The sequence below is a fragment of the Copidosoma floridanum genome, unplaced genomic scaffold (genome assembly GCF_036245765.1).
Source record: "Copidosoma floridanum isolate Cflo_tuat_1 unplaced genomic scaffold, Cflo_Japanese_pri ptg000020l, whole genome shotgun sequence".
Taxonomy (NCBI): domain Eukaryota; kingdom Metazoa; phylum Arthropoda; class Insecta; order Hymenoptera; family Encyrtidae; genus Copidosoma; species Copidosoma floridanum.
In genome coordinates this window covers 2,379,016-2,402,667 of record NW_028321897.1, presented here as the reverse complement: position 1 = coordinate 2,402,667, position 23,652 = coordinate 2,379,016, and the positions used below count along the sequence as shown (strand labels likewise).

General features: G+C 33.5%; 2 protein-coding genes across 4 annotated transcripts in view; one reads left to right on the top strand and one right to left on the bottom strand.

The window, feature by feature from the left end:
- The window catches only part of LOC106642024 (uncharacterized), a 120,931-nt gene that overhangs the window by 30,594 nt on the left and 66,685 nt on the right, over positions 1 to 23,652 (bottom strand). The window lies entirely within an intron of this gene.
- Positions 5,405 to 9,458, top strand: LOC149374302 (multiple inositol polyphosphate phosphatase 1-like). Its single transcript, XM_089593973.1, has 6 exons — positions 5,405 to 5,567; positions 7,230 to 7,435; positions 7,719 to 7,866; positions 8,530 to 8,740; positions 8,848 to 9,057; positions 9,175 to 9,458. Exons 1-6 carry the CDS (start codon positions 5,405 to 5,407, stop codon positions 9,335 to 9,337), a joined length of 1,101 nt encoding a protein of 366 aa, XP_089450099.1. The 3' UTR covers positions 9,338 to 9,458.

The window sequence follows — 23,652 nt, the reverse complement described above, 5'->3', positions numbered from 1 at the left end:
ATCTTAGGATTCAGACAAAAAAATGTTTTTTTAGAATTTTGGCGAAGACTTGAAGTGGGGGATTAAAAAAATGTTTACAGTACAGTTTTTTGACGTGTAAAGTCTACACAAAGGATTTTAAATTGTAAGGGTTATCAAAAATTTGTTGTTCGGTCCACAGAAAAGCTGAATCTCACGAGTATGGGATGTAACTTAATTACCTACTAAATACAATAACAGCTAAATTCAAATTGACTGAAACTCGCAAAAATAAGATTACTGTAATTTATGATTCATACATTTTGATTTGAAATAGTTAAATCCAAAATATTAAAAATGAATTTGTCAATGAGGTACACGTATGTTTAACTTTTGATTGGTAATGATTTAGTATGCAATTTCCGTTAATTTAGAGAATCTCAGCGTTAAAAACTCATATTTCGTTAGATAAGATTTTAAAATATCAAAACTTGAACAATCTAGTATATTTAAAATTCATTAATTATGTTATTAAATTAACAAGTTCGTGCTCACTCTAACGACATGTCTTAACAACCAAATTGATATGACTTAAACTATAAATGTATAATTAAGTTTTAATAGGATATATGTTAAGCAACTATTCAATCTACATAAGGCTTATGTTTATAAGAACGAAACTAAATATTATTTGTTTATCAATTTGACGTTTGGAAGAAAAATATAATTACATAGAATCCTCGTTCAATACGATTGTAGGACTAGATAATGGCAATGCTGAAAATAATCAACAGTTAGAATGAGAGTAGGATATTATAATGATCCACACATCGCACTTTCTAAATTTATACGTTTCCAACGGGGCCCGCTTAATCATGGTAAATAATTACTCACAAGGATAAATATCAAAACACGAGCTGCTACCACAAACAGGCAGAAGAATTTCATTCAATTAGAGAGAAAACGTTTAATTAACGAAAGTGTTAGAAGTTGTTTCTCCTAGACCCACATTCTTCAAGGTAAAACGCAAGGGTTTCAAGCGTTCGCGCAACTGCCTGAGAGTATGTGAGAGGAGACAGAGAGAGAAAATCAGAGAGTATTAAAGAAATAGTAATGGCTAATGTTGTGTGCTCCTAACTGGATATCTACCTATGGATGAGATGTAGAATACTGAGGTCAATAACATAAAAGTAAGAGTATGCTTATATCCTCGTGATTATAATCATGATTATATAACCCTATAGATTGCTTATGAAAGCGGATATTTAAAAACTTTAATTTGAAACTTTTTGTGTGAGGAAAGAGCTACCATACCCTGCTGCCTGAACTTTGTGATGAAGTGCGTAACTCGATTCAAAACGTAATAATTTGATTCTTTTAAACGAAAATTTTGCAGTTACGTTTTATACTTAAGGAGCTACCTAAGCCATAGAGTACCAATCTAGAAATGTCTGAAAAAATGTTACTAGAAAAATGTAACTATACTTCTCTACCAAGTCTTTAATTGTCTGTAATTTTTTGTTCAAAAGTATTTTTTTGTTACCAAAATTGTTTATAATTAATTAAATTATTAAATTATTCGAGTGTTACTTAATTTTGTGTTTATGACGAAAAATAAACTTATGTTTTGCCAAGCCAAATTTTTTGGAGTTACGTTCGTATTTTCCGCCAACAGCGCCAACGCAACATGGCATCAAAAGTTACCAAGTCCCGAGAGTGTCTTTACTAATTGATTGATCATTAAATTCAGAGGTGAGCTTATTGCCTAATTTCTTTACCATACTTTTCCTCGTATGTTTATTCATATCCTCCCTAATTTTCATTAAGATATGTTCGGTAACTTTTGCGATATTTATAAAAATGTTCATAACCTCCACTTTTTCCATAAGATTGCATGTTATATTTTTCTCTTTAATTAACTAACCCAGAGCAACAAAAATTTAACGGTGTATTCTATATTTCTAAAGCATCAATTGTACGAAGTTTGAACGAAATCTATTTGGTAACTTCGTGGCTGAGGTACCTCTTTATGTATTTATGTACGTAAATGTAATGATATTCACAAAATTTTGACAACACGCAGCCATGAAGAAAAACATTAAAACCTGCTAGTTGCCAAAGTGGACTTTGACGTATATTTATAACTGTATACTATTACATCAAAAACTGTAATAGACCAAATACATTCGTAGTACAAAAAATAAGTGCCCTGCTATTACCAAACTAAGGCTTGTGTAATAAAATTGTAGGTAGTTCACATAAATACGCCTAAATAAAATGTTACAGCTGAAAAATGACTTTTTTTTGAGTATGGTGGAACAATTGATTTACAGCCAGATATTATACATTCATAAAATTGTTAATGAACCATAAGGTTTTTATGTCCAACTTAAAGCTTACACCTTTACAAACAAAGTATTGAAAATGACATGGTACAGCTATACGACACGCCTCTCCAAATTTTCTCGTTCCGACTCTCTACATACTTGGAAACGTGGAAACAGCAGCTCATAGTCCCGAGGGAGTATGACTCGAAGCAGCAGTCCCGGCAACCACCGGAGAAGTTTAGCCGTCCTTTTACTCGCTCTCTCTCTCTCTCTCTCTCTCTCTTTTCCACTACTACCCATTCTCGTCGTCTCGACGAGTAAGCTTCTGATGTACCATTCGCTCACAACGAGCTCTCTTGGATCCTTTGAACAACTCCTCCACGCCCTTCCGTCCTGACCTGCCTTTCGAAGCCCTTCTTTATACGTCATACGAAGTTCGCCGAGCGTCGCTCTTTCATTACAAGGCGCGCGATTTATGGCTGCCAATAACTCGAGACCTCTTATTTTTCTTCTTCAACGATGAATCAAAGACTCGCTGTCATCTTTTTTCTTATTTTCCTTCTCTTAAAAAAGGATTATTCTCAATATTGAAGCAACTGTACAATCAAGATTTTAATGGGATGAATTTCAAACGAAAACTTACTGCCTCTAAAATGCTTCATATCAACTTCGACCAAACTTTCATTAGGAAGAGAAGCAAGCGGTATTGAGCCGCACTTACAATCTGATTGTCTGTATGAAGAGATAACGTTATTTGTTCTTCTTATCTTTGTCGATTTTGTTTTTAATGCTAATGTATCTTATTTTTTGTCAGATATAAAGGTGTGCAATACAGTATTAACATCATATTCTTTCATATTCGTAACAAATTAAACAGATTATGTACAGCTTCACATCCGAATGCTGTAGTCAAAGGGGTAAATATAATCGTACGAATACTTTTGTTTTTATCTATGTGTTTCCTTGTGCAAAAGTGTTGTAATTTTTGCTATATCGAAAAAAAACTTACAGGATTAAACCCTGTGATAAAAATAAGTTATTTATAGTCATTCATTTGTTTCTCTTGTCCCATCTTGAATATGATAATAATTTTTAATAAAGACGTTTATTCGTTACATGATTTGTTCAAGCTGTGATCACGTGATTATGATTCAAATGACATTCGCGGGTTATAAAAATTAACAGTTTGTGAATCATTATCACAATCATTGTTTGTATTTAAAAATTGTACAGAAAATTATAATTTCATTAAATTATCCTTGGTTTGGACAAAAAATAAAATGTAAAATGCAAATGATAGTAATAATACTAGTGTGTTACACAGTATATTTTTTCACAAGACAAAAATAGACGTACTGCGAAGTTTAAAACATTGAATGATCAGTCCATAGTATTGGTAAATTAAAGAACTAGTTATCAAAATATGTACTTCTAGGAAGTTGTTTATTTTAAGTTCAAATGATAAGCCGCCATATGATGCTGAAATCGAAGCATCACAGTGATAGCATTTGCAGTTCCTTCTGTGATAGGAAATATCGGTTTTGCGGTACTTTTTTATGCAACCTTAACAGCAATAGATTTGTTTTCACCAAAACAGAAATTCACTGAACGTTTTCACTACGGTTATTACATGAAAAACTAAGGTAAGTGGATTTTATTACTATTCACAATAACTTCAGCCTACTTCGTAACCAAAAGCACTTGATTTTTATAAAAAAATACCACAAGCACTCTTTGTCAAGTAAAAATGTGTCGAGGTTAAATATCGTATCTCTTCCTAGGTTATGGAAGCTGAGAGGGATGGGGTTGTGGTACTGTTTCTATGAAAATTTGGCAGTGATCGAATTATTTTCATAGAAATTGATAAGTCTAAGAAAATGTTATTTATAAAATATTTCTGAAAGTAAAAAAATTATTTTCAAAGAAATACTTGTTCCATTTACATTGTTTACTTGATAAAGATTGTTTGCTCACTAAAGTTATTGTAAGTAGTAATGAAATGGACTTCCATTAGTTTAATAGGAATAATAATATGCTGTGAAAATGAATTTCAGTTCTGATGAGGATGAATTAATTGATCTTTGGACTGACTGTATCAATACTACATGCGCACTTATCATAGAGTTTTCTATTGTTGTAACTTACTAAAATTAGGACGAATTTGTTAAGATTAGTCCAGATTTTGATGATTCGCTTATTTAAAAAGATTTGTTGTATTTATATTCATTTTTTTTTAAATTAAGAATTCAAAGTATTGTTTTTTTTTTCCTGTATAATTGAGAAAAATATAACTATTAAGTTACTTAACACAAGATGTTGATGTTCAGAGCTTGAGAAATGTATGAAATAGATGTATAAACACTTTCATTTAATTTTCCAAGAAATAAGAGGAAAAATGTTTTTTGCGACACGTGTTTCTAATGAACACAACAATGTTTTAAGTATAATAGAAAGATAATCGACTAATCGTATGTGACGATAATCTATTATTAGCAGAAAAACGTCAACATCTGCTGCTTTCGTATTCCTTTTGCATTTCAGTCTTAAGTTTTTTTTCATTGCCAAGTTAAATGCAACAATAGTTAAACCGTCACATTGTGCACCTTAATTTTCTAAACGTTAGTGCGGAAATAATGAAAGTCTGTTATTAGTCCTAAACGAACATTTACAGTAACTACATCATTTATTTTATTAACGTTGCATTTATGTAAGTATTGGGAAAATTTGTTAAGTGTCATGATTCATAAATTATACCTACATAAATATATATATATACATATATATGCTAGCTGTAGGTATAATTTTAACATGTAAATCGCAGAAAAAGGGTGTCACTCTCACTGAAACCCGTGTTCAAAATTTTTTCCTCATATTACATGGGATTACGAGTAAAATGAGCCCTATCTCAGAGGTGTGCCTTAAAAAAATTTTTTTTATCAAAATGGGGGACAAAAATGGAATATTTTTTGTGGATTTCCTCATATTTATACATTTTAAAATCAACAATATTATTTGATAAAAAATATGAAGATGGTATGCGATTTGTTAAATATTAAGTTACTAAATTTAGTAACTATATTTATTTCTTTGTTTGTAAATTAAATTTTATTAGAAGCAAGATGCAGTTGGGAGTTTGTTTAGTCGTTTCAGTTTTATTTATTGCAAGGATTATAATCGCCTCAGGCTCATGTTATAATCCAGAAAAAGATTTTTATCCCTATTTGGGCACAAGGACGGCTTATGAATTAGTTCATGGAAATGGAAATTTGAGACCACAGTCTGGTGAGTGAAAATCTAATTTTTTAAATGTTTATTTCTTGCTTATTTTTCAGAAGATCCACAAAGAAAAATATAAAAATTCATTACATAATCTTCAATAAAATCTTCTTAAAGTGTAAAAACTACTAAATAAAGTACGTATTTGTAAGTTAAATCAAGTTAAAAGTACTTTACGAACATTGCGATTAAAAGAAATGAATTAATATTATGCCGTGGTATCCTCACTTTTTTATAATAGTAGATACATGTGTTTTTGCAAAATTTATTTCGATATTTCATACAATTCTAGATTCTTTAAATATCACTTGTTTGTAGTTAACTTTATCGAGTTTCTTTATCATAGTATTGTTTGTGGAAAATGTACTTCAACAAAATAATTGAGGATCAATTATCATATTTTAAAGAAAACTGGATTACAACAGTAAAGTTTTCTTTCTAATTTCTTGTGACATTTTCTGCTAAGGACAGTAATGGTGTTATATAATTTCGATCGTTTTAAAAAAATTTAAGATAACATGAGAAAAATAATTTCCTTGAAGATTTTTTGTAGTAAAATAAAATTATCTGCAATTTATCATAACAGTTGTTAAAAAAATATTTTTTTTTCGTTGTTCAAAAATTGAATTAGTCGCGATACTGCATCACCACCGGACCAAAAGTATTGAATTTCTTAAATCATTTGTACAAAAAATTTTCTTTTTTTTTCTATTTTCGTTACAGTCATTGTTTTACCAACGTGACTAACTATAATTTTTTGGTATTAAACCAAATTGGAGCCGTTTTCTTGATACAGATCCGATATATGTGGCACCTCAACTTTCATAAGATCAGCATAAATATGTTGGTAACGCGGACTACTCTAACTCTGTTTGATAGTATTCAAAGATAAATATCAGTGTTAAACTTAAAAATAGAGAAGTGATTAAATCTCTTCATGTTGTTATTTTTTTATTAATTTATTTCGAATACTTCAACAAGCTACAAAGTTGTTAGATGGATGATTATTTAAGCAGTACATCAAAAAATTAAAAGCATTATCATAAATTTTGTAATGAAAGGATTTTATATTTCAGTGTTTGGAAACAATTCAAATTCCTGGATTATAGTGTTGTTATTTGTAACATTATTATTAATACTATTATGGCAATCTTATTTCCTAAAAATTTCATCAGAGATTTGATTTTTAAGGGTTCTTTTATATAATTTCAGTTTCAAAATGTAAAGCATTAAAAATGTGGGTTGTGCAAAGGCATGGCACAAAATACATGGAGAATGTATATAAGCCGATGATGTTTAACTTAGTTAATTTACGAGACCAAATACTTGAGAATCACCAAAATGGTTGTAAGTAACTATTATAAATTTATTCAATGCAAAGGCACTGCATAAATATTTAATCTATCATGACAAATTTTAAGTAAAAATTTTTATCAAAATAAAAAACTAATGAAATTAATAAAAATGAACTAAAAATAAAATGTCATAATCCTGAGGGCGCCATAAGTTGACATTGCGTATTTTCTTAAAACTGTACCAAATGATTTATTCAGTGTTTGGGTTTTATGATATTCACTCGAACTTTTATATCGCTGAAAAAAAATGTTTTTATTAAGTTGTATCTCTTTATAAAATGAAAATTATCGAGTCATGGTTTCTTGTATTAAGATGGTCAACTCTGCACTCAAGATTTAGTAGAATTACGCGATTGGAAATTAGATTCAAGCATATACGAGCAAGCAGATGCGGCATTGTCTCCTCAAGGAAAAAAAGAATTAACCGAATTTGCTGAACGATTGAAAAACACATTTCCAGAGCTCATTAATTCAGAAAGCAATGAAGTGAACGACTTTTTAGTGGGAAATTCTATGCTTGTATGACTTAATAATTTAATCTATAAATTCTACCGTCATATAACTAAACCAAAAAAGAAATTAACGAAGTCTTGATTATCACAGTTTCGATCAACAAACAGCCAGCGAACGCGACAAAGTATGTTGTCGTTTGTTGGGGGGATTTCCGATAGTAATAATGGTCCTTTGGACAAGGTAGTTCTACCTGACAGTAATCGGTTACTCATAGTTAGTGTTGAATCACCTACGGATAATATACAAAAGATTACAACTTCTATATTAATGAAGCTTTTATTTATTGTAGCCACATTTGAACTGTCCTGCTTGGATGAAGGAATTCAACGAGAAAGAACTTATTACTGAACGCAAGAAATTTATTAAAGGTCCCGAAATGACAAATCTTTTGTCAAACCTTACTTGGAAACTTGGTTTCAATTACACGCTTCATTATGGTAAGTCAGACTCTCTGAGGTAAGGCACATATTTTGGTGGTGTATGGGCTAGGTAACTACCTATGGTGCGAAATGCCTGTGCCATCTCCCGGATGTATTTTTCAATAGAGAGGTGAGAAAAGCTAAATATGTATGTAATAACTATGTGATCACAATTTTGTTTGTGACAGTGGAACTAGGCATCAAAAAATTAAAAACAAGAGCATTTTAGAAAGACAGTTGTTCTATAAAGTCAAAATTTTATGAGCTGTAAGAATCTATTTGAGTACGTGAGAGCAAGAAAGAGGGACGAGCACAGCTGACCTCTCTTTCGCTCTTATTAAATAGATTCCGCACAGTAAGTATATTTCATGTGATTTCAGCTTTATAGATTACTTGGATTGTAAAAACTCAGTTGTTTTCACTACTTGGATACTTAATTCAACCATCACAAACATTCATATCCCTTTCAACATTTTATAGTCACGTGAATTTTAAAAACAAAATAGTTCTTTTTACGTAGTTATCGCATACAAGTTTAACTTTTGTCACGTCTTAATTGGAATATTCTATCACCGGATGTCGCTGTTGGTGGTAGTTACCTATAGTCCATACCTAGTGCTTCTAATAAACTTGAAAAACGTGAAAATTCAAACTTATGTATTCAAAATTATTTTTTCTTAGATACGGTATACACTGCTTTTCAGATGTGTCGCTATGAAGTTGCTTGGTATCCAAGCAAAGTATCACCTTGGTGTATAATATTTAGTGAAGAAGATTTAAGGATTTTTGAGTACAGCGAAGATCTTCAATATTATTACACGCAAGGACCTGGCCGCGAAATGACTAGTAAACTCGGTTGTCCAATACTCGCTGATATGTTTTCTCATTTCCAGTTGGTACCACTACTAGTTATTTTGCAACCACTCTTTTTGCTCAAGTTATAAGACCTAAAGTGAACAACTATTGAAAAATTGAATTTTGTATAATTGTTGTTATTAGAACTTTGGAAAGTGAGAACAGTTCGGATCAACCAAAGGGTATTTTTAACTTTGGCCATTCAGCAACGATAAGACTTTTGACAACTGCTTTAGACATTGGGAAAGAAGAAGAACCGATCACAGCAATGAACTACGCTTCTTCTCGTAATCGAATATTTCGCACTTCGAAACTTGGGCCTTTCGCAGCGAATGTACTAGCTGTTTTTTACAGGTATATCAATGTGTTAGGTACTTAGAACTCCCAAGATCTGTACATTCAAAAGTATTTCAAAAACTAACAAAAAAACTGAATTCGTTACATTTTTTATTTATTTCTTTTAAATTACAGGTGTGAAGGAGTTAAGCCGTTATACAAGGTTTCCCTTCATACATCAGAAATGCCAGCTCCGTTAACTGATTGCGAAAATGGTATCTGCGAGTGGGAGTTTCTAAAGAAAAAATATGGCTCTAGCATAGAAAAATGTAATTTGGATTTTTGTGACAGCATTTAAGGTCGAATCAGTATAAGCATAAGAACATTTGAAATTTGACATCATGTACTATTTAACTCTCTGTAGAAGTAAATGTGACATATTTTTGTTGTTACAGTGCCTAGCCTTCATGAAACTGTAGCTAAAATAACTGTTAGGTACTAGAAAATATAAAAACATATTATGCATTTGATTTTGAAGAATTTTTCATTAAAGTTCAAAATAAACTTGGATTTTTTCCTGTAAAAGCACTTCTGGATTACTTTACAGTTACATACTTATGCAATATCCGTTAAAAATCTATTTTCTCAACGTTAATAAGTTATTAAATTATTAACTACGTGTTCCTCATTTATTAAAAGTTTATTATTACTTGCATCCATGACTAAAAGTATAAAAAACTCATCACTTGTGCCGATTCCACGATCGAATAATTTATTCTATGTTCGATTGATCGAATGAAAAATTTCATCCATTATTACCATAATGAAACAAATGTTCCACGTACCCACAGACTGATGGAAAAAAGAGAGAGAAAAAGGGAGTAGCGAAACATTGATCGGATAGCCCAGCCAGCAGCTTTGTTCGTCGTCACTTTCATCACAGAGTATCGATCACTCCGTAGCCACTTTCTTTTCTTATGAAGCGCCACTGTCCACATATACACGGTACCTAAACGTATTTCATGTGGGCACACGCATGCCCATGTGCCCGAGGACGCGTAGACTCTTCCGGTGCGCTAACGACGACAAGCAAGCTAGCAAGCAGCCAATATAACAGCGCTTTGGTGTCCGAGTCCCGTTAACGCACTCACGTATGCGTGCAAGAGTGCGTTGGTGCATCAGAATAATTGCGCCCCCCCCCCCTCCGGAGTGGCTATTTCGCGTATATGCATGTGTGCGGGTACATACTTACATGCACACACACAGACGAGCAGTTAACAGTTTTTCAAATGTAGCAATAAGGCTCCGAGGATAGGAAGTTCCTGCTGCCGTGTCGCTCCCCCCTTCATCTCTCTCTCTTTCTCTCTGTTTCTCGGACGGGGTCATTAGCAAGCAATTGCAAGTCGTTGCATTCAGCGATGCGAGAGCAAGCTGCTTCGCAATCACATGGTGCAGGGTTTTCACTAAATTTTGTCTCTTAGGGCTACAATTATCCCTCCCTCTTTGTCTCTGTCTTCTCTCCTCGCTTGAAAGAAGCTCGGCAAAGTATATTTCCTCTCCAACGTTTTTGGATCGAGGGGTACCTATTAACGATTTTGATGAATCCACGTAACAATAAGCGGTATTGTGAAATATTTGGTACTAAAAGTTTATGTTTTCAATATTAGATACAACAGCGTATAAAAAGTTTAGTTTTCGATGGTATTATACAGAAATAATGTCTATATTTTCACACAGCATGTAAGAATCACCATGTATTGGTAAAATAATGTAATAGTAAAACCAACCATTTTTTGGGGAGTACAAATTTTCTACTCCACTAATTGATTGTTATTTACTGGATCAAGCCAAAAGTGACATTGCGTTCATTAATAATCCATGACCACCGCTTTATGAAATCTTCATTTTTTAAATAATTTTCGTAGAAAAAAAATTGTAAAATTTTTTTAAATCAAACTATAAATTAACAACTTATAAACTACAATGCGATTGCTGTTTTCCACCTAGAAAAAAGTGATACTGATTTGATTGTAAACATTTTAAATGTATAAGTATCATGTCAAGAAAAATTGGTGATTACAAATGAAAGGCCGAATTTATGATTCATAATCGAATAGTCAATACAAATAAAGAGTATGAGTAAATACATCAATTAAAAGGATCCTAGCAAATGATTTATCGGGCCATAGTAAAATCATTGATACGAAAAATATCAACAGCCTCCCTTTTTTATGACATTAAGAAAATATATTCAAAATTGCAAAGACAAAAAAGAGAGGATAAGAGATCCTTGTGTTAAGAGATAAGTGCCGAGCACTGCGAAGAATAAGAAAGAGGAGGGGGGGTAGTTCTGGAAGCAAAGGGGGTTGGAGCAGTTTATTCGCAACCTAGACTCTACTTCATCTTCACGATAAAATTAATTAGAAGAATAATCACTTGGAAAGCTTTCCAAAGAAATTAATAACGGTATGAAAACAGAGGCTTTTACAGAAATCTAAAATTGAAGTAACATACTTGTCTAGAGAATAATATAGAAATAAAGATACGCAAAGCGAAGAAAATATTTTGAAGAACAAAAATACTTATATGGACATAATTTTTAAGACTAAAAACTCAAATATTAGAGTTCAAAGAAAAAGAGACATATGGATATGAAATGAAAAAGAGACATATGGATATGAAATAAAAAGTTTTATAAACAAAGACTTCAAAGAAGTACGTTATTCTAACACTCAAAAGACCGTGACACAAAGACAGTTTTATAAACACTGAAATGCACCGATGGAAATAGAAAAAAGAAAAAATTTGTACATTTAGACATGATAACAGAACCATAAGTCCAAAATAAAAGACCCAGAGAAACAATAAGAAAGATAAGGGCAAAAAAATATAAATAAAACTAGACTCAACCATACGGATATAATTTTAGGCAGGGGATAAGAAAAATGAAAACGAAAATGTTACCACTAAAACAAATGTAGACATATTACAAAAGGTGTAAAAATAACAAGCTTAAATCAAAGAAAAAAACAACAAAGCTAAATTACAGAAATAGGGACATAAAAAGATGTTCACCTTTGTGTTGTAGACATGTGAAAACACTACAAAATAGAGACTCATTTAACGTAAGGGTACTAAAATCATGTATAGAATCAAGGATCTAAAAAAGAAGAGACAGATACGTATAACTGGAAACCAGAAGGTATTCATAACGTAGATACACAAATATTATTATAGAGTCAGAGACCCATTAATATAAAATAAAAAATACAGGATTATCTACTGTTGTTTTAAGGCAAAGTGCCCCATACGATTTTTTAACTTGAACCTTGTGAATCAAAAAGTACTAGCAGAAGATGTATTTATGCTAAATTTTAAGTCTATAGACCCTTACCAATCCAGTCTGACCGATCGAAACGTGTTTTTCAGATTTTTTCCAGTAAGCATAAAAAAAATCCGAATAAAATTTACGAAAATGCATTTCTGAAAAAAAATATACATAAATTTTTTAAGAATTTTTTAAGGCCAAATTCAGTTTTCTAGAAAAGTTTAAAATTTTCAAAAATTCGAGAAAAACCTCCTTGTCAAGTGTTATAACGAAAAAGTTTTTTTTAACAAAAAAATTATTTTTTATCATAAATTTTCTTAGATTTTTAAAAGTGGTGGAACATCTCTTAAAAATAAAAACAATAGTTTTTGGTATTTTTCTGCAATACGACTACGACATATCACTACGACAAAACATGCAATAAAGGCTCTGCAAAACTTGTATGAGAATTAGATTTTAAACGATGATTTTGTGGATTTTTACATTTATTTGTCGTAGTAACAATACAGAAAAATGCCAAAAATCGAAGTTTTTTATTTTTTGAACATGTGCCGCAACGTTTGAAAATTAAAAAAAATTTATGTTGGCAGAAAAAAAAAAAAAAATTTTTTGTTACGCCACTCACAAAAAAGATTTTTTCTAGAATTTTCAAAAGTTTCGAACACTGCCGTAAATTTAAATTTAGCACTGAAAATTTTGAATAAATCTCTGTCCATCTGTTATCTACAAGGGCATTTTCGAAAAAAATTTCAGAATTTTTTTTGCTCCATAATCCGAAGATATAAAATTAAAAAAAAAAACAAAAAAAACTGGAAAACACATTTCAACCGATCGCACTTACTAGATGTGATGTAGAGAATTTGGCATAAAAACATCTTTTTTATAGTACTTTTTGATCCACAAAGTTTAAGTAACAAAATCGTTTGAAGCACGTTTACCCCCCTTACCCACCTAGACCTTTTAGCATAAAAGCACAAAGATAAATATCCAGATATAGGTACATAAAGATAATATGTAACAGCCATTAAAAAATCAGTTATTGATTATGACAAAAATGATACAAAGATAAAGTTGAGATTGATTGAGATAAAAAGAGCGAAATCCAGAGCCAGAGAGACTTGAATAATACCACGAGGATGAACGAATTATCCTCAAAAGATTTAACAACTAAATATGTTGAATTAGGACAATCATTTTTCACCAAAGTAAAACAACTTTCAATCCCTCGAAAATCAAAACGACCAAGTAAAGAATCATTTGAAAAAGTACGTATCATAAATAAAGCGTCAATCAAATCTTACATAAAATATTCAACACTCTAAAACTCAGCTCGTCCTATTCCTAGCTATACATCCCTATGCTTTAAGAATACGTAATGCGCTCGTTTTTCATTAAAGTATTATTTCACAACGTGCCAACCCCCCGACATAGGCAACCCAAACTTGAGCGCATTTAACTCACCATGGCTGTGAACAAAGGAGGCGACCCTCCGTCCCGTACAATTAATGTGCTAAATCGTGACGTGAAATCTAAACGAAGCTGTGAAAGCCCTAAACAAAGTAGAAGACGGCCAAGAAGTAGAAAAACTCCGAAATAATCGAGCGCGAGCCACGATCATTAGTATAAAGTATACACAGAGCAGTTGATTGACATCCCCGCAACGCCAAGGAGAAAGCTCGGGCCCCAACGGCCCCAAGTCTCGTTTCATAATTACCAAGTCGCATAATTTTTAGCCCGCACTCTCTAAATTTAAAATAGTGAAAATTTTACTGTTTGCGCAAGCGAACAAGATTTTCACTGGCGAAATAGTGAAAAGTCAGGATCGTTTATTCGCCTCCAATAGACATAATTTTTTAATTCTAAATATAAATTAGTAATCCAACGAGCGATCTCGATCCGAATAAAAAAGAGAATTGTACAACCCATACTTATTATTTCGAGTGGTATCAACAATTAGTTTACCAACTAAATTCAAATAGTGAAACGTTAACTCGGTGGTAATAGTTAATATTCACTAGTTCAAATAAGTTGTAAGTGTACAACTCTGAAATAGTAAAACCGCCTGTTTTACTATTCAAATAGTGTATATTTTCTATATGCACCATTTGGCGAAAGTTGTATATTATACTTATCACTATCTCAAATTTAGAGAGGAGTAGGTGGGTGGGAGATGAGAGGTGAGCTGCAACGGTGCCTCGAACTCCTCTGTGCGAATAGTTGGGAGGAAGAGGGGTCGAAAGCCGACGCTTTCGGAGCGAAGAGACGACACTGGAGCGCATCAGCAGCATCGCCAGAAGGCTCGTATTAAAGCCGAGGACGAGGACGACGACGGCTTATCGACCGAACGACTGTGACTGCGGCGACCTTAGGGTGAAAGCAATAATGTATACGCTCAGACTAGGCATGGATAAAGTGAGGCAGGGAGTAGAATGTAAAGTTGAGCACCAGATGGGGAGTACAGGGGGTCGAAGGGCAAAGGGTGGCCGGCAATGATGAAGAGAGCAGCTGAGAGATAGATGGTTTAAAATGCACGAAGCGGCTTCATTGATAGCATGTGTATAGGAGAGGAAGAGATTTAGTGTGGATACTTGAAACCCATCTCCCTTCTCTCTCTCTTTCGCAACTCTCATCCGTATCTGGCGAACAGTTGATCAAATCTCTAATGAAGTAATTACAATGTGTGCACACATGTAATTTTGTCCAAGTCGAGTTCAAAGATTGTAATTGGAAATAATCCTTGAATCTATTGTACGATCGATTTAAAGTGATTGGCGATTTACAACTTAATTGTAACTTACTTTGATCTCATGTTGAAACATGAAAGCCCATATGTTCGATATAATTTTTTATCAACGATTGAAGAGTAGATTTCTGTGTTCAATTCACTTTGAATGGTAAATTCTTAACAATTTCCATTGCAGTGATCATAATGAACAAAGTTATCCAGTCACTATCTTGTAAACTGATTAAATATGATTACCATTTGAAAAGTTCAAAAATTCAAACAGAACGGTTTTTGTCTAAAAACGTAGAAAAACTTCTATTTAATTAATTTAATACAAAAATTTTTCTTTCTTTTCCCACTTTTTTCTAATTTCTCTATCAATTTTCAGTTTCACAATTTCATCCAGCTTTTTTGTTGTGAAGATACCTCTAATATCAAGCTTGACTATAACGTTGGTTGTAATATTCATACATCGCCGATATCTGGAATATCGGAGGTTAGGTTTCCAGTTCGGAAAATTGGTTTACGAATGCCTATAACTTGCTTCACTAATGGCTATGAGTATTGAGGTTAGTGTTTGCATATAAACGTAATGAACGTAATGCTATAAAGAATAGCTTAAAACTTTTACTTACGTTTCTCCTTTATTTTGTTCAAAAAGCTATTGGTAAAGTTATCTACGCCACCAAAACTCTAATTTGTATGAATACATCCAAGTGAATTTACTCTATAGAATTAGGATAGAACTAAGAAATGAAATAAAACGTCCAAGTGTTACAAAAGCGTATCAAAGAAACCTATACACCACTACTCTGTTATCTCTGCTGTGTTACATACTAAATCTCATATAACCCTAGCATTGATAGGGTAGGGAAGAAAAGAAAACAAAGTAAAAAACTGTCTGGAGTCGGAGGAAAGAAAAAAAAAGAAGGGAAGAGATCTGCTTCTCTGTTTCGCAAGAACAAGGGAAACCAAAACCGGGAAGGCAAGAAGGAGGAAGAGAAAAAAAAATCTGTTTCTGATACGGGGTATAGACTCGAAGAAGGGTCGAGATTCCATCGCTTATTCAAATTGATATGGAGGTCTACCTTTAGTGGAATAGACGATGTAGAAGGCTCGACGAGAAAACGAAAAGGTTTGTAGGCGATGGAATGACCAAGGTTGGACGCAAGAGAAAAGGAACCTCCATAATTAGGGATCCAGATGGTCCGACAATATTGGGAACAATAATCCTGCGATATAGTTCTTGTGGTCAAGTATTTGAAAGGGTTTGCACGATGATGTCGAGCCGTATTTGTGGCGTATCGTTTCAATTGGTTGAGAATGATCAGAACAGGAAGTTTGGGTTCTGAAAATTTTTAATGAAATTCGAGGAATTTTCAAGGATAATATTGTTGTTGGTTAGTGCTGGTGCATAAAGAATCTTAACAATTATATCTTATTATAGAATAATGCAGGCAAAAATTTGGATTTTCTGTACAAGACTCAATAAAACTAGAATTGTTTTCGCACCATTATAATTTTTGATAATGAAAAGAAGTGGTAGGATGTACGTAATAATAACGCTGTGAAATAAACACAAGGGTACAAATACATAGTATACGATGGTGCGGCAATGCATGTCTGAAAAACATGTTTCAAAACCTATTAATTTTGACCGTGGTAAGAGTTGTACGTTTTATGAGATTATCGCCTTGAAATTCGTTAATGATGCCCAGCCGAAATTTTTAATTTTATTCGTACACATAAAATACTCACACTACTGTTTTTAAAAGTTATTAGGCTACTATTAATTTGATATCTCGATGATGTAGAAGGATACTTTAAATCTTTCAAACAAGAAAATATTATACTTATAACTTACGTAACCACAGAATAGCCAATATCAAGTTGTAAGTTAGTGGTACTCACCTGAAACAAAATAAAATTCAGAAATGGTTAGAAACACTTTTTTTTCATCATAATATTTGAAAATGTATAAGTTTCTAATATGTGTCAAATAAAAAAAATGATAATAAGAATGCGGATGATTATGCCGGTTGTGATGGCCATGATGACTACAATAAATATTAGTGTTTATGGTAATAATGACAATGATGACAAAAATTAACTATTTAACAAAAACATAAGCTTTATTGACTCATAATTTTTTTCAACATGCTACTCGCAAAGCTTATCTTTTCTACTCTACGTATAGCAAAAGTAGAGTCGTAAGTGTCGTCACTGCGAGCTACTTTACACGCATAGATAAAAATAAAAATTGTGCTTCTAGTGCTAGTGTGGTAGTCTTCTTGATAAATGTTACATCTTTCCTATGGCATATTCGAAATACTAATGTCCTATGCGATTTCTGAAATCAGAAACAACACTACATGACTACAGTAAAAAACAAAAAATACAGTGTACATGACGGTCTTACAGCAAAACATTAAGTTTCAACTATTGGAATATTAACTAAAGAATACACAACAAGCGAGTATACATAATGAATTTCACGAGTGTGCACAAGTAGCTTGTGATGGTTTATGAAACTTTTTCAAATTTACGTCATTGGATGCATTTTAAGAAAACACAAATAAAAATTTTGTAGGCCTCTTAGCAGTACTCAAAAACTAATTAGGAGTTGGTATTTGGTCACAGTTTTGAGGTTGAAAGAAAACTTCTTCATCTTGCTGTAAAGCATCGAACAATGCTACATATTTATTTTTCTTTACAATTTAATGACTAATTGTTTTTGGAGCTTTAATTTTCATTTAACAGACAAACTTTCAGTACTACTTCTGTCTCCTCTTACACCAATAATTAGGTCGTTAAGAGCTAGTCATGTATCCGATGCTGGCAGAAAAAAAAAACCCTCAGAAAATTACAGACTTCTGCATCAAGAAAAACAAACTTGTGAGTTGAGTTGAAAAAAAAAAAAAAAAAAAGAAAAGAAAGAAAAAAAACTCAAAACTCTCAATTAGATAAAGCCCTACGTGATAAAATTTTACACTCGATTAATGAACAAGTGTCTACTCTCAGATTTCCTCGGACTCTGTATACTCAAACGAACTGCACGGGTCAATTTCGGCAAAACGAATCGTCAAGTACTTTTGCACCCATGTACGGTGTTTATAAGCTGTTTCGGCAAACTGTGAAGCACATAAAGTTCGCCCGTTGAATTTCGTAAATAATAAAACGGCTGCTCCAGGCTGTGAACGAGTGGAGTGGCGAGTATGGGTACGGCTTCGGGAATGAACGAAAGCGAATTGGCCTTGGCAAGGCAGAAATTCGAGCTTGGTAGAGGAAAAAAAAAAAAAAAAAAAAAAAAAAAAAGAAGCGAGAAGAGGACGCTCGAGAGAAAGAAAACGTCGAGGCAAGTAAAAAGATGAAGACGACGGGAGAAAGGGGGAGAAGGAGGACGGGAGAGAGAACTTGTGGTGCTGTTGTAGAGAGCAGGATACAAAAAGTGTACTCCTGTGTGTGTATGTATGCTGGTTGCTATAACATGCGTGCGTACGAAAGAAGAAACGAGGCGAAGGAAAAAAACGCGGGGGAGCCTTTGCTCGGCTTCAGCCGCAAGAGCCCCGAAACTTAGCTACTAGTATCTTTCTCTGACTTATTTTCGACCTTTTTTTCATATTCATTATTTTTTCTTTCTTGCACAGGTACAAGACTCAGTTTTTATTTGTACAGGAGTCCTTTTTCTTGTTTCAAAAATTCATCTATGTGTTCTTGGCCGAGTATTACAGTTTTTACTTCATTGATCAGCTGGTACTATTACTTATTCAACACATTGCTTCTTACTTTCGTTGCTGCTTGATGTGACAACAGTTTCATTAAAGTAAACGAGGAATTGGGATTCGAAGCAAGCTGTGCACTGATTACAACTTTATTGATTCATCAGATTCAAGTCACTGAACTCGACAGAAGGAGACACAGTTCAATGTATTGATGTCATGAAGCAATGGAATTGCTTACGCGTTTGAAAAAAAAACTAACGATACTCTATATCACTGCAACCTACAAACTTCAATCAGATACAAGGTATTAATAAAAAAATAAAGATCAGTTAATACCCAAGTCCACACCTCAAATACTTTTATACTTGTGCTTCAAAAAACCATTAAGTGATGTATAGCAACGTCATGTTGACAATAAGATAACTATGAAAGCAAGGATCTTTGTAATGCATCACCAAATAGTTTATTTACAACTTGTCTATTTTTCACAATTTACTTACTGTTACATTAAGAACAGTAAGTATATTATATCCGTAAAACTGCTCCGTACATTCCAACTTCAGTCCATATTGTCAAAACTAATTTTCCAAACTTTTTATCGTCAAATCAAATTACACCAGAACACCCTTTACAGCGCACACACGTACTACCCAAAAACTAACCTTAAAAAAGATGAAATTTTGACAAATGGAGGTTAGGTATATGCTTTTTTACACTAATGACATGTCTTTATCTAACCAGATCTATTCGAGTATGAAAAATGTTATTCTCGAGTTGACTCCGACCACTTTCAATCCCTCAAAAATATAACTTCTGCGAAGCAGTCTAACGCAATACTGAGAATACCGTTCATAAATGCGAGCGAGTCAGAATCCTAACCTCTTGCCATAGCCACAAAATTGAATTCGATCGAGCCGTACGGACCACTATCCTGAACGTCCAAGACTGTCACGAACTTGTCCCCACTTTAAAAAGGATCGCAACGAAGCCAGTCAGCCATCCGGAAAGTTAGCAAGCTATATACACCGTCGCTTATCAAGAGCGCTGCTCATAAAGCTCCAAGCTTCCGAAAGGGAAGTTAATAATCGAGGTGACTGGGGATCTTACGGAAACATCTTTTCTTTTCCCTCCTTTGAACGCGCCACCCTCGACTTGCAGAGGATTTTTAACCGAAGACGACGACGACGACGACACGATGGAAGTTGGAAAGTTTCCAGCGCGAAATTGCCCATCGCAGCTTTAGATCCTTGGGTTGTTGACAGCAGCCTTGCGCATATAGGTCAGCGGCTTCGAAATTACTTGCGACACGAAGAACCATATTCCTTCTCTGTTAGTGTTAAACGAAGAGGAAAAGGTGCTACGAGAGAAAAGTTAGCGAGGCCCACGGAAAAATCTGCGCGTGCCATTAGTTCCCATTTCCCATAGAGGAGAGAAATAGGGTATAAGAAAATAAATGAGACCCGTGATTTTATCAAAGATCAGGGTTCCACGTGATGAATGAAGTTAACTCCCTTGCGTGTTCAGCTTGTGTTTGTTACTATTTATACCAGTTATTTTCGCTAGAAGTGTGAACATATCGTTACTTATACTGCAGGTCAAGAGAGTTGATTACAGACTTAGCGACAACTTGCACCAGTCAGTTTCCACCTTCATCGCTTTTTTACAAAGAGGATGAAAATCATTTCCGAAAAACAAAACAATGGATTTGTTGATGAAATCACAACTTTTTAGCTAGCTTTTTTAATTAAACATGTCATCAATTCCTCGTTGCCATCTAGAGAAACCATCTTAAAAATAATTTGGGTGAGTCAATATTCAATGTACTTATATTCAATACTCTTTAAATGCACCTAGAAAGATTACTACATGAATACTGTACTATTTTAGGGATGGTTTCATCGACCACGAAAATTCTCTGCTGCTTATGTTAAGTAAAATTATTTTGTTTCAGATCATTAACACTGAGAAATCGATGACTAGCATTTAACAGTAAACGTATCGAAAGTTTTTGTTTCAAGTAAGAAACTTGGCAATTGAGTAAATTTTTATCCATCAAAATCAATTTATTGAAATGAAAAAGAAATCTCAACGACGTTCCATTCAAACTTTAACTGCAATATTGACTTTCCATCCGCCTATATATAAAGTACGATTGCGAGAGTACGGGTATACGGGTGAACTGGAAAATGGATGGGCTTTTTTGCTTCTGACTTCTCTGTCGAAAATTTTTAATTGAATCCACTTCCTCTCCCCCCTGCACCGGGCTGATTTCACGAGTTTTCGCAGCACAGTGCAACCCATCACAATGTTATGCAAAGCTCGCTTGTTTTCGACGGCTCGGCCGCTTGTTTTTCACAGAAAATATTTGTCGGGTTTTCGCCGTTTGTTTTAGGGCGGTTGGCTCCAAACGTTTCACTGAAGTTTAAAATTCCCATGTTTATGCACCTTCCATTTTCTTTTTAATCGAATAAAACTAACCGTTAGTCACGATTCCACATGATTACATTCTTCGAGCATACAAAGGTGTTTAACGTAAGAAACATTTACTTTTCGATTACTGCATCGATCTAAGCTTATAAAAAAAAAATTATAGTATGTTTTCGACATATTGATCAAATTTTCAATAACATTGTCAAATTCAGAAAAATATGACTGTTTAACTTAAAAAAAGAAGAAAAAATATTACACCCCAAAAACGACATTAATATTGTTTTTCGTAGTCTACATCGGAAGAGGATCTTAATAACATCAATACAGCCATTTTTAGAGTTTGATTTTCAATTATTCTCGAACTATCAATATTACAGTGGAAAACCGCTAAAGCCGCATACCACTCGACGTATTATGCTTCAACAGCGAACTGCCTATCGATTTTACGTCTATCTTTTACTATGAAGTTCAGACATCTTAAGGATAATAAAAAATCGTACTTTAATAATTACAACATTGACGTTAAAAAAGTGGTCTTTTGATCTAAATTACTAACAATTCTCGTTTTTGACGTAAAAATGTTTTTAATTTTTTTTTTTAGGTTTACTTATGTTGTTAAAAAGCTGAATAAAAAATACATCAATAACGTTTTTAAAAACTTTTTTATAGGCATACTTTGACGTAGCAATCGTAGGCTTAAAAGTAAATGTTTTGGCGTAAAATGGTAGAGGTTAAGCTTCTTCACACATCAGTTTCAATGAATGTCAATTAACGCGCACCACTTTAAGGCGTTTGAATAATTATTTTCCAAAATAAAAAAATGGATATGGTCTCTTTAAGAGCCACTGCTCAATGATTTCTCACTATTGAAGGGACTCGTTGCAATGTTTATCAAATATTCAGACCCCACTTACTATATGTACCAACAAACCGACCAGTTATCAAATTATGTATGTATGAATTGCTAAACGCTGGTTTGATGAAACATGGTTGATTTTTCAAAAAGTCACTTTGAAAATTGTTTTCCCGAACTTTTAGAAATTCCAAAAGAAAGTCATTGCACGGGTGAAAATTTCCCATCAACCAATGACATGAAATATTTTAAAAGCTCACAATCCAATTTTTTCAGTGCGGTTGTTTGTTCACTTTCCGGTTTGGATACAGGAAGATCATCGAAACAAATAACGTAAAAATAAATGTCAAACGAAATTCCCGTTTGAGTCCAAAATTGATACAGTGGACATTTTTGTTTTACTCACAGAAGTTCAATTATCCGTGTTCTCTGTTACATGCTTTCTTCAGAAAACCTTCCAGAATAGAGGGATCTGGCTTTTATTGCTACTTCCACGGTGATCACGGGGATAGGAGGTAGGGCAACTTGTGATGAAGCAACAGCAGCTGGGAGACACGAGTAGCCATTCTTTTGGCTAAGCAATGTTTTATTCATGATCGATTTCAGCTGGAAACAATTCAGCTCTGGCACATGTGTGCAACATGTACACGTGAAAACCACATCCATGACCAGGACGCGTGAAAATGGGAATTTGGATCTTCGCATTACGTGACGGCGAGAATAAAGCTGTCACTTAATGTGGTATCGTGTACATATACATGTGCAACACGGATATATGCACGTACTGTTCAGCTACGAAAGACAAAACGTCACGATGAGCTGGGACACTGTTTAATTTGCTGGATTGCCAATTTACGAGATTAATTTTCATGATATCGTAGATTGAATCTCGTGGTTGTTGCCTCAGACAGTGATTTTAATAGTTATTATTTTTATTATCATGACTATTATTGTGTATCTGACATCTGACCAAGCAATCATAGGACAAGGGAATTGTTTTGATTATATTAGTAACAGACATGTAACCGCTATTGATTATGGAAAACACCATCGATTACTCTACTGTAATGATTATGATTAATAATTAATTATTACAATTGTCGGCTATTATGGTATTTGCTGTATACCATTATCAAGGATGAAGAAAAATGCACCCGAATTAGCTATCAATGGAAATTAACGGAGGTACCCAAGTAACTGATTGTAAGAGTTAAACATGTGACGGTAATGTTTGATAAAATTTGTCAATTTGTTGGGTTACGTAAAATAATGGTAGGTTCATTACATCACGAATACAATCCTAATTTGAAAACGGTTGTGCCACCTACAAAAAATGTATGCTGGAAAAGTTGTGATGAAAACTACACATAGCCATCCACAAAATGCACTATGAATAATACATCATGCTATAGATGGATATTAAACAGGTAGGTAACTTTGCGATGACCAATACGCACGGTATAAAATTCCATCTATGATTAATTTTGTACTAATTCAATTTCCCGGAACCTCTAAAATGCGTGCACCCAATTTACCTACAAGAGCCCCTGTAGAAAATAAAGCGATTGGTTCCAACGAGTGAATTAAATTTGCAGAGTTTCCTAGCTACTTTCCA

What these genes read in the sequence shown, in the direction of transcription:
- LOC149374302 (XM_089593973.1), top strand. Translation starts at nt 5,405, where the DNA reads ATGCAGTTGGGAGTTTGTTTAGTCGTTTCAGTTTTATTTATTGCAAGG. An exon ending in GATATGTTTTCTCATTTCCA is followed by an intron (nt 8,741 to 8,847) that starts GTTGGTACCACT and finishes TGTTGTTATTAG; the next exon opens with AACTTTGGAAAGTGAGAACA. An exon ending in GTACTAGCTGTTTTTTACAG is followed by an intron (nt 9,058 to 9,174) that starts GTATATCAATGT and finishes TTTAAATTACAG; the next exon opens with GTGTGAAGGAGTTAAGCCGT.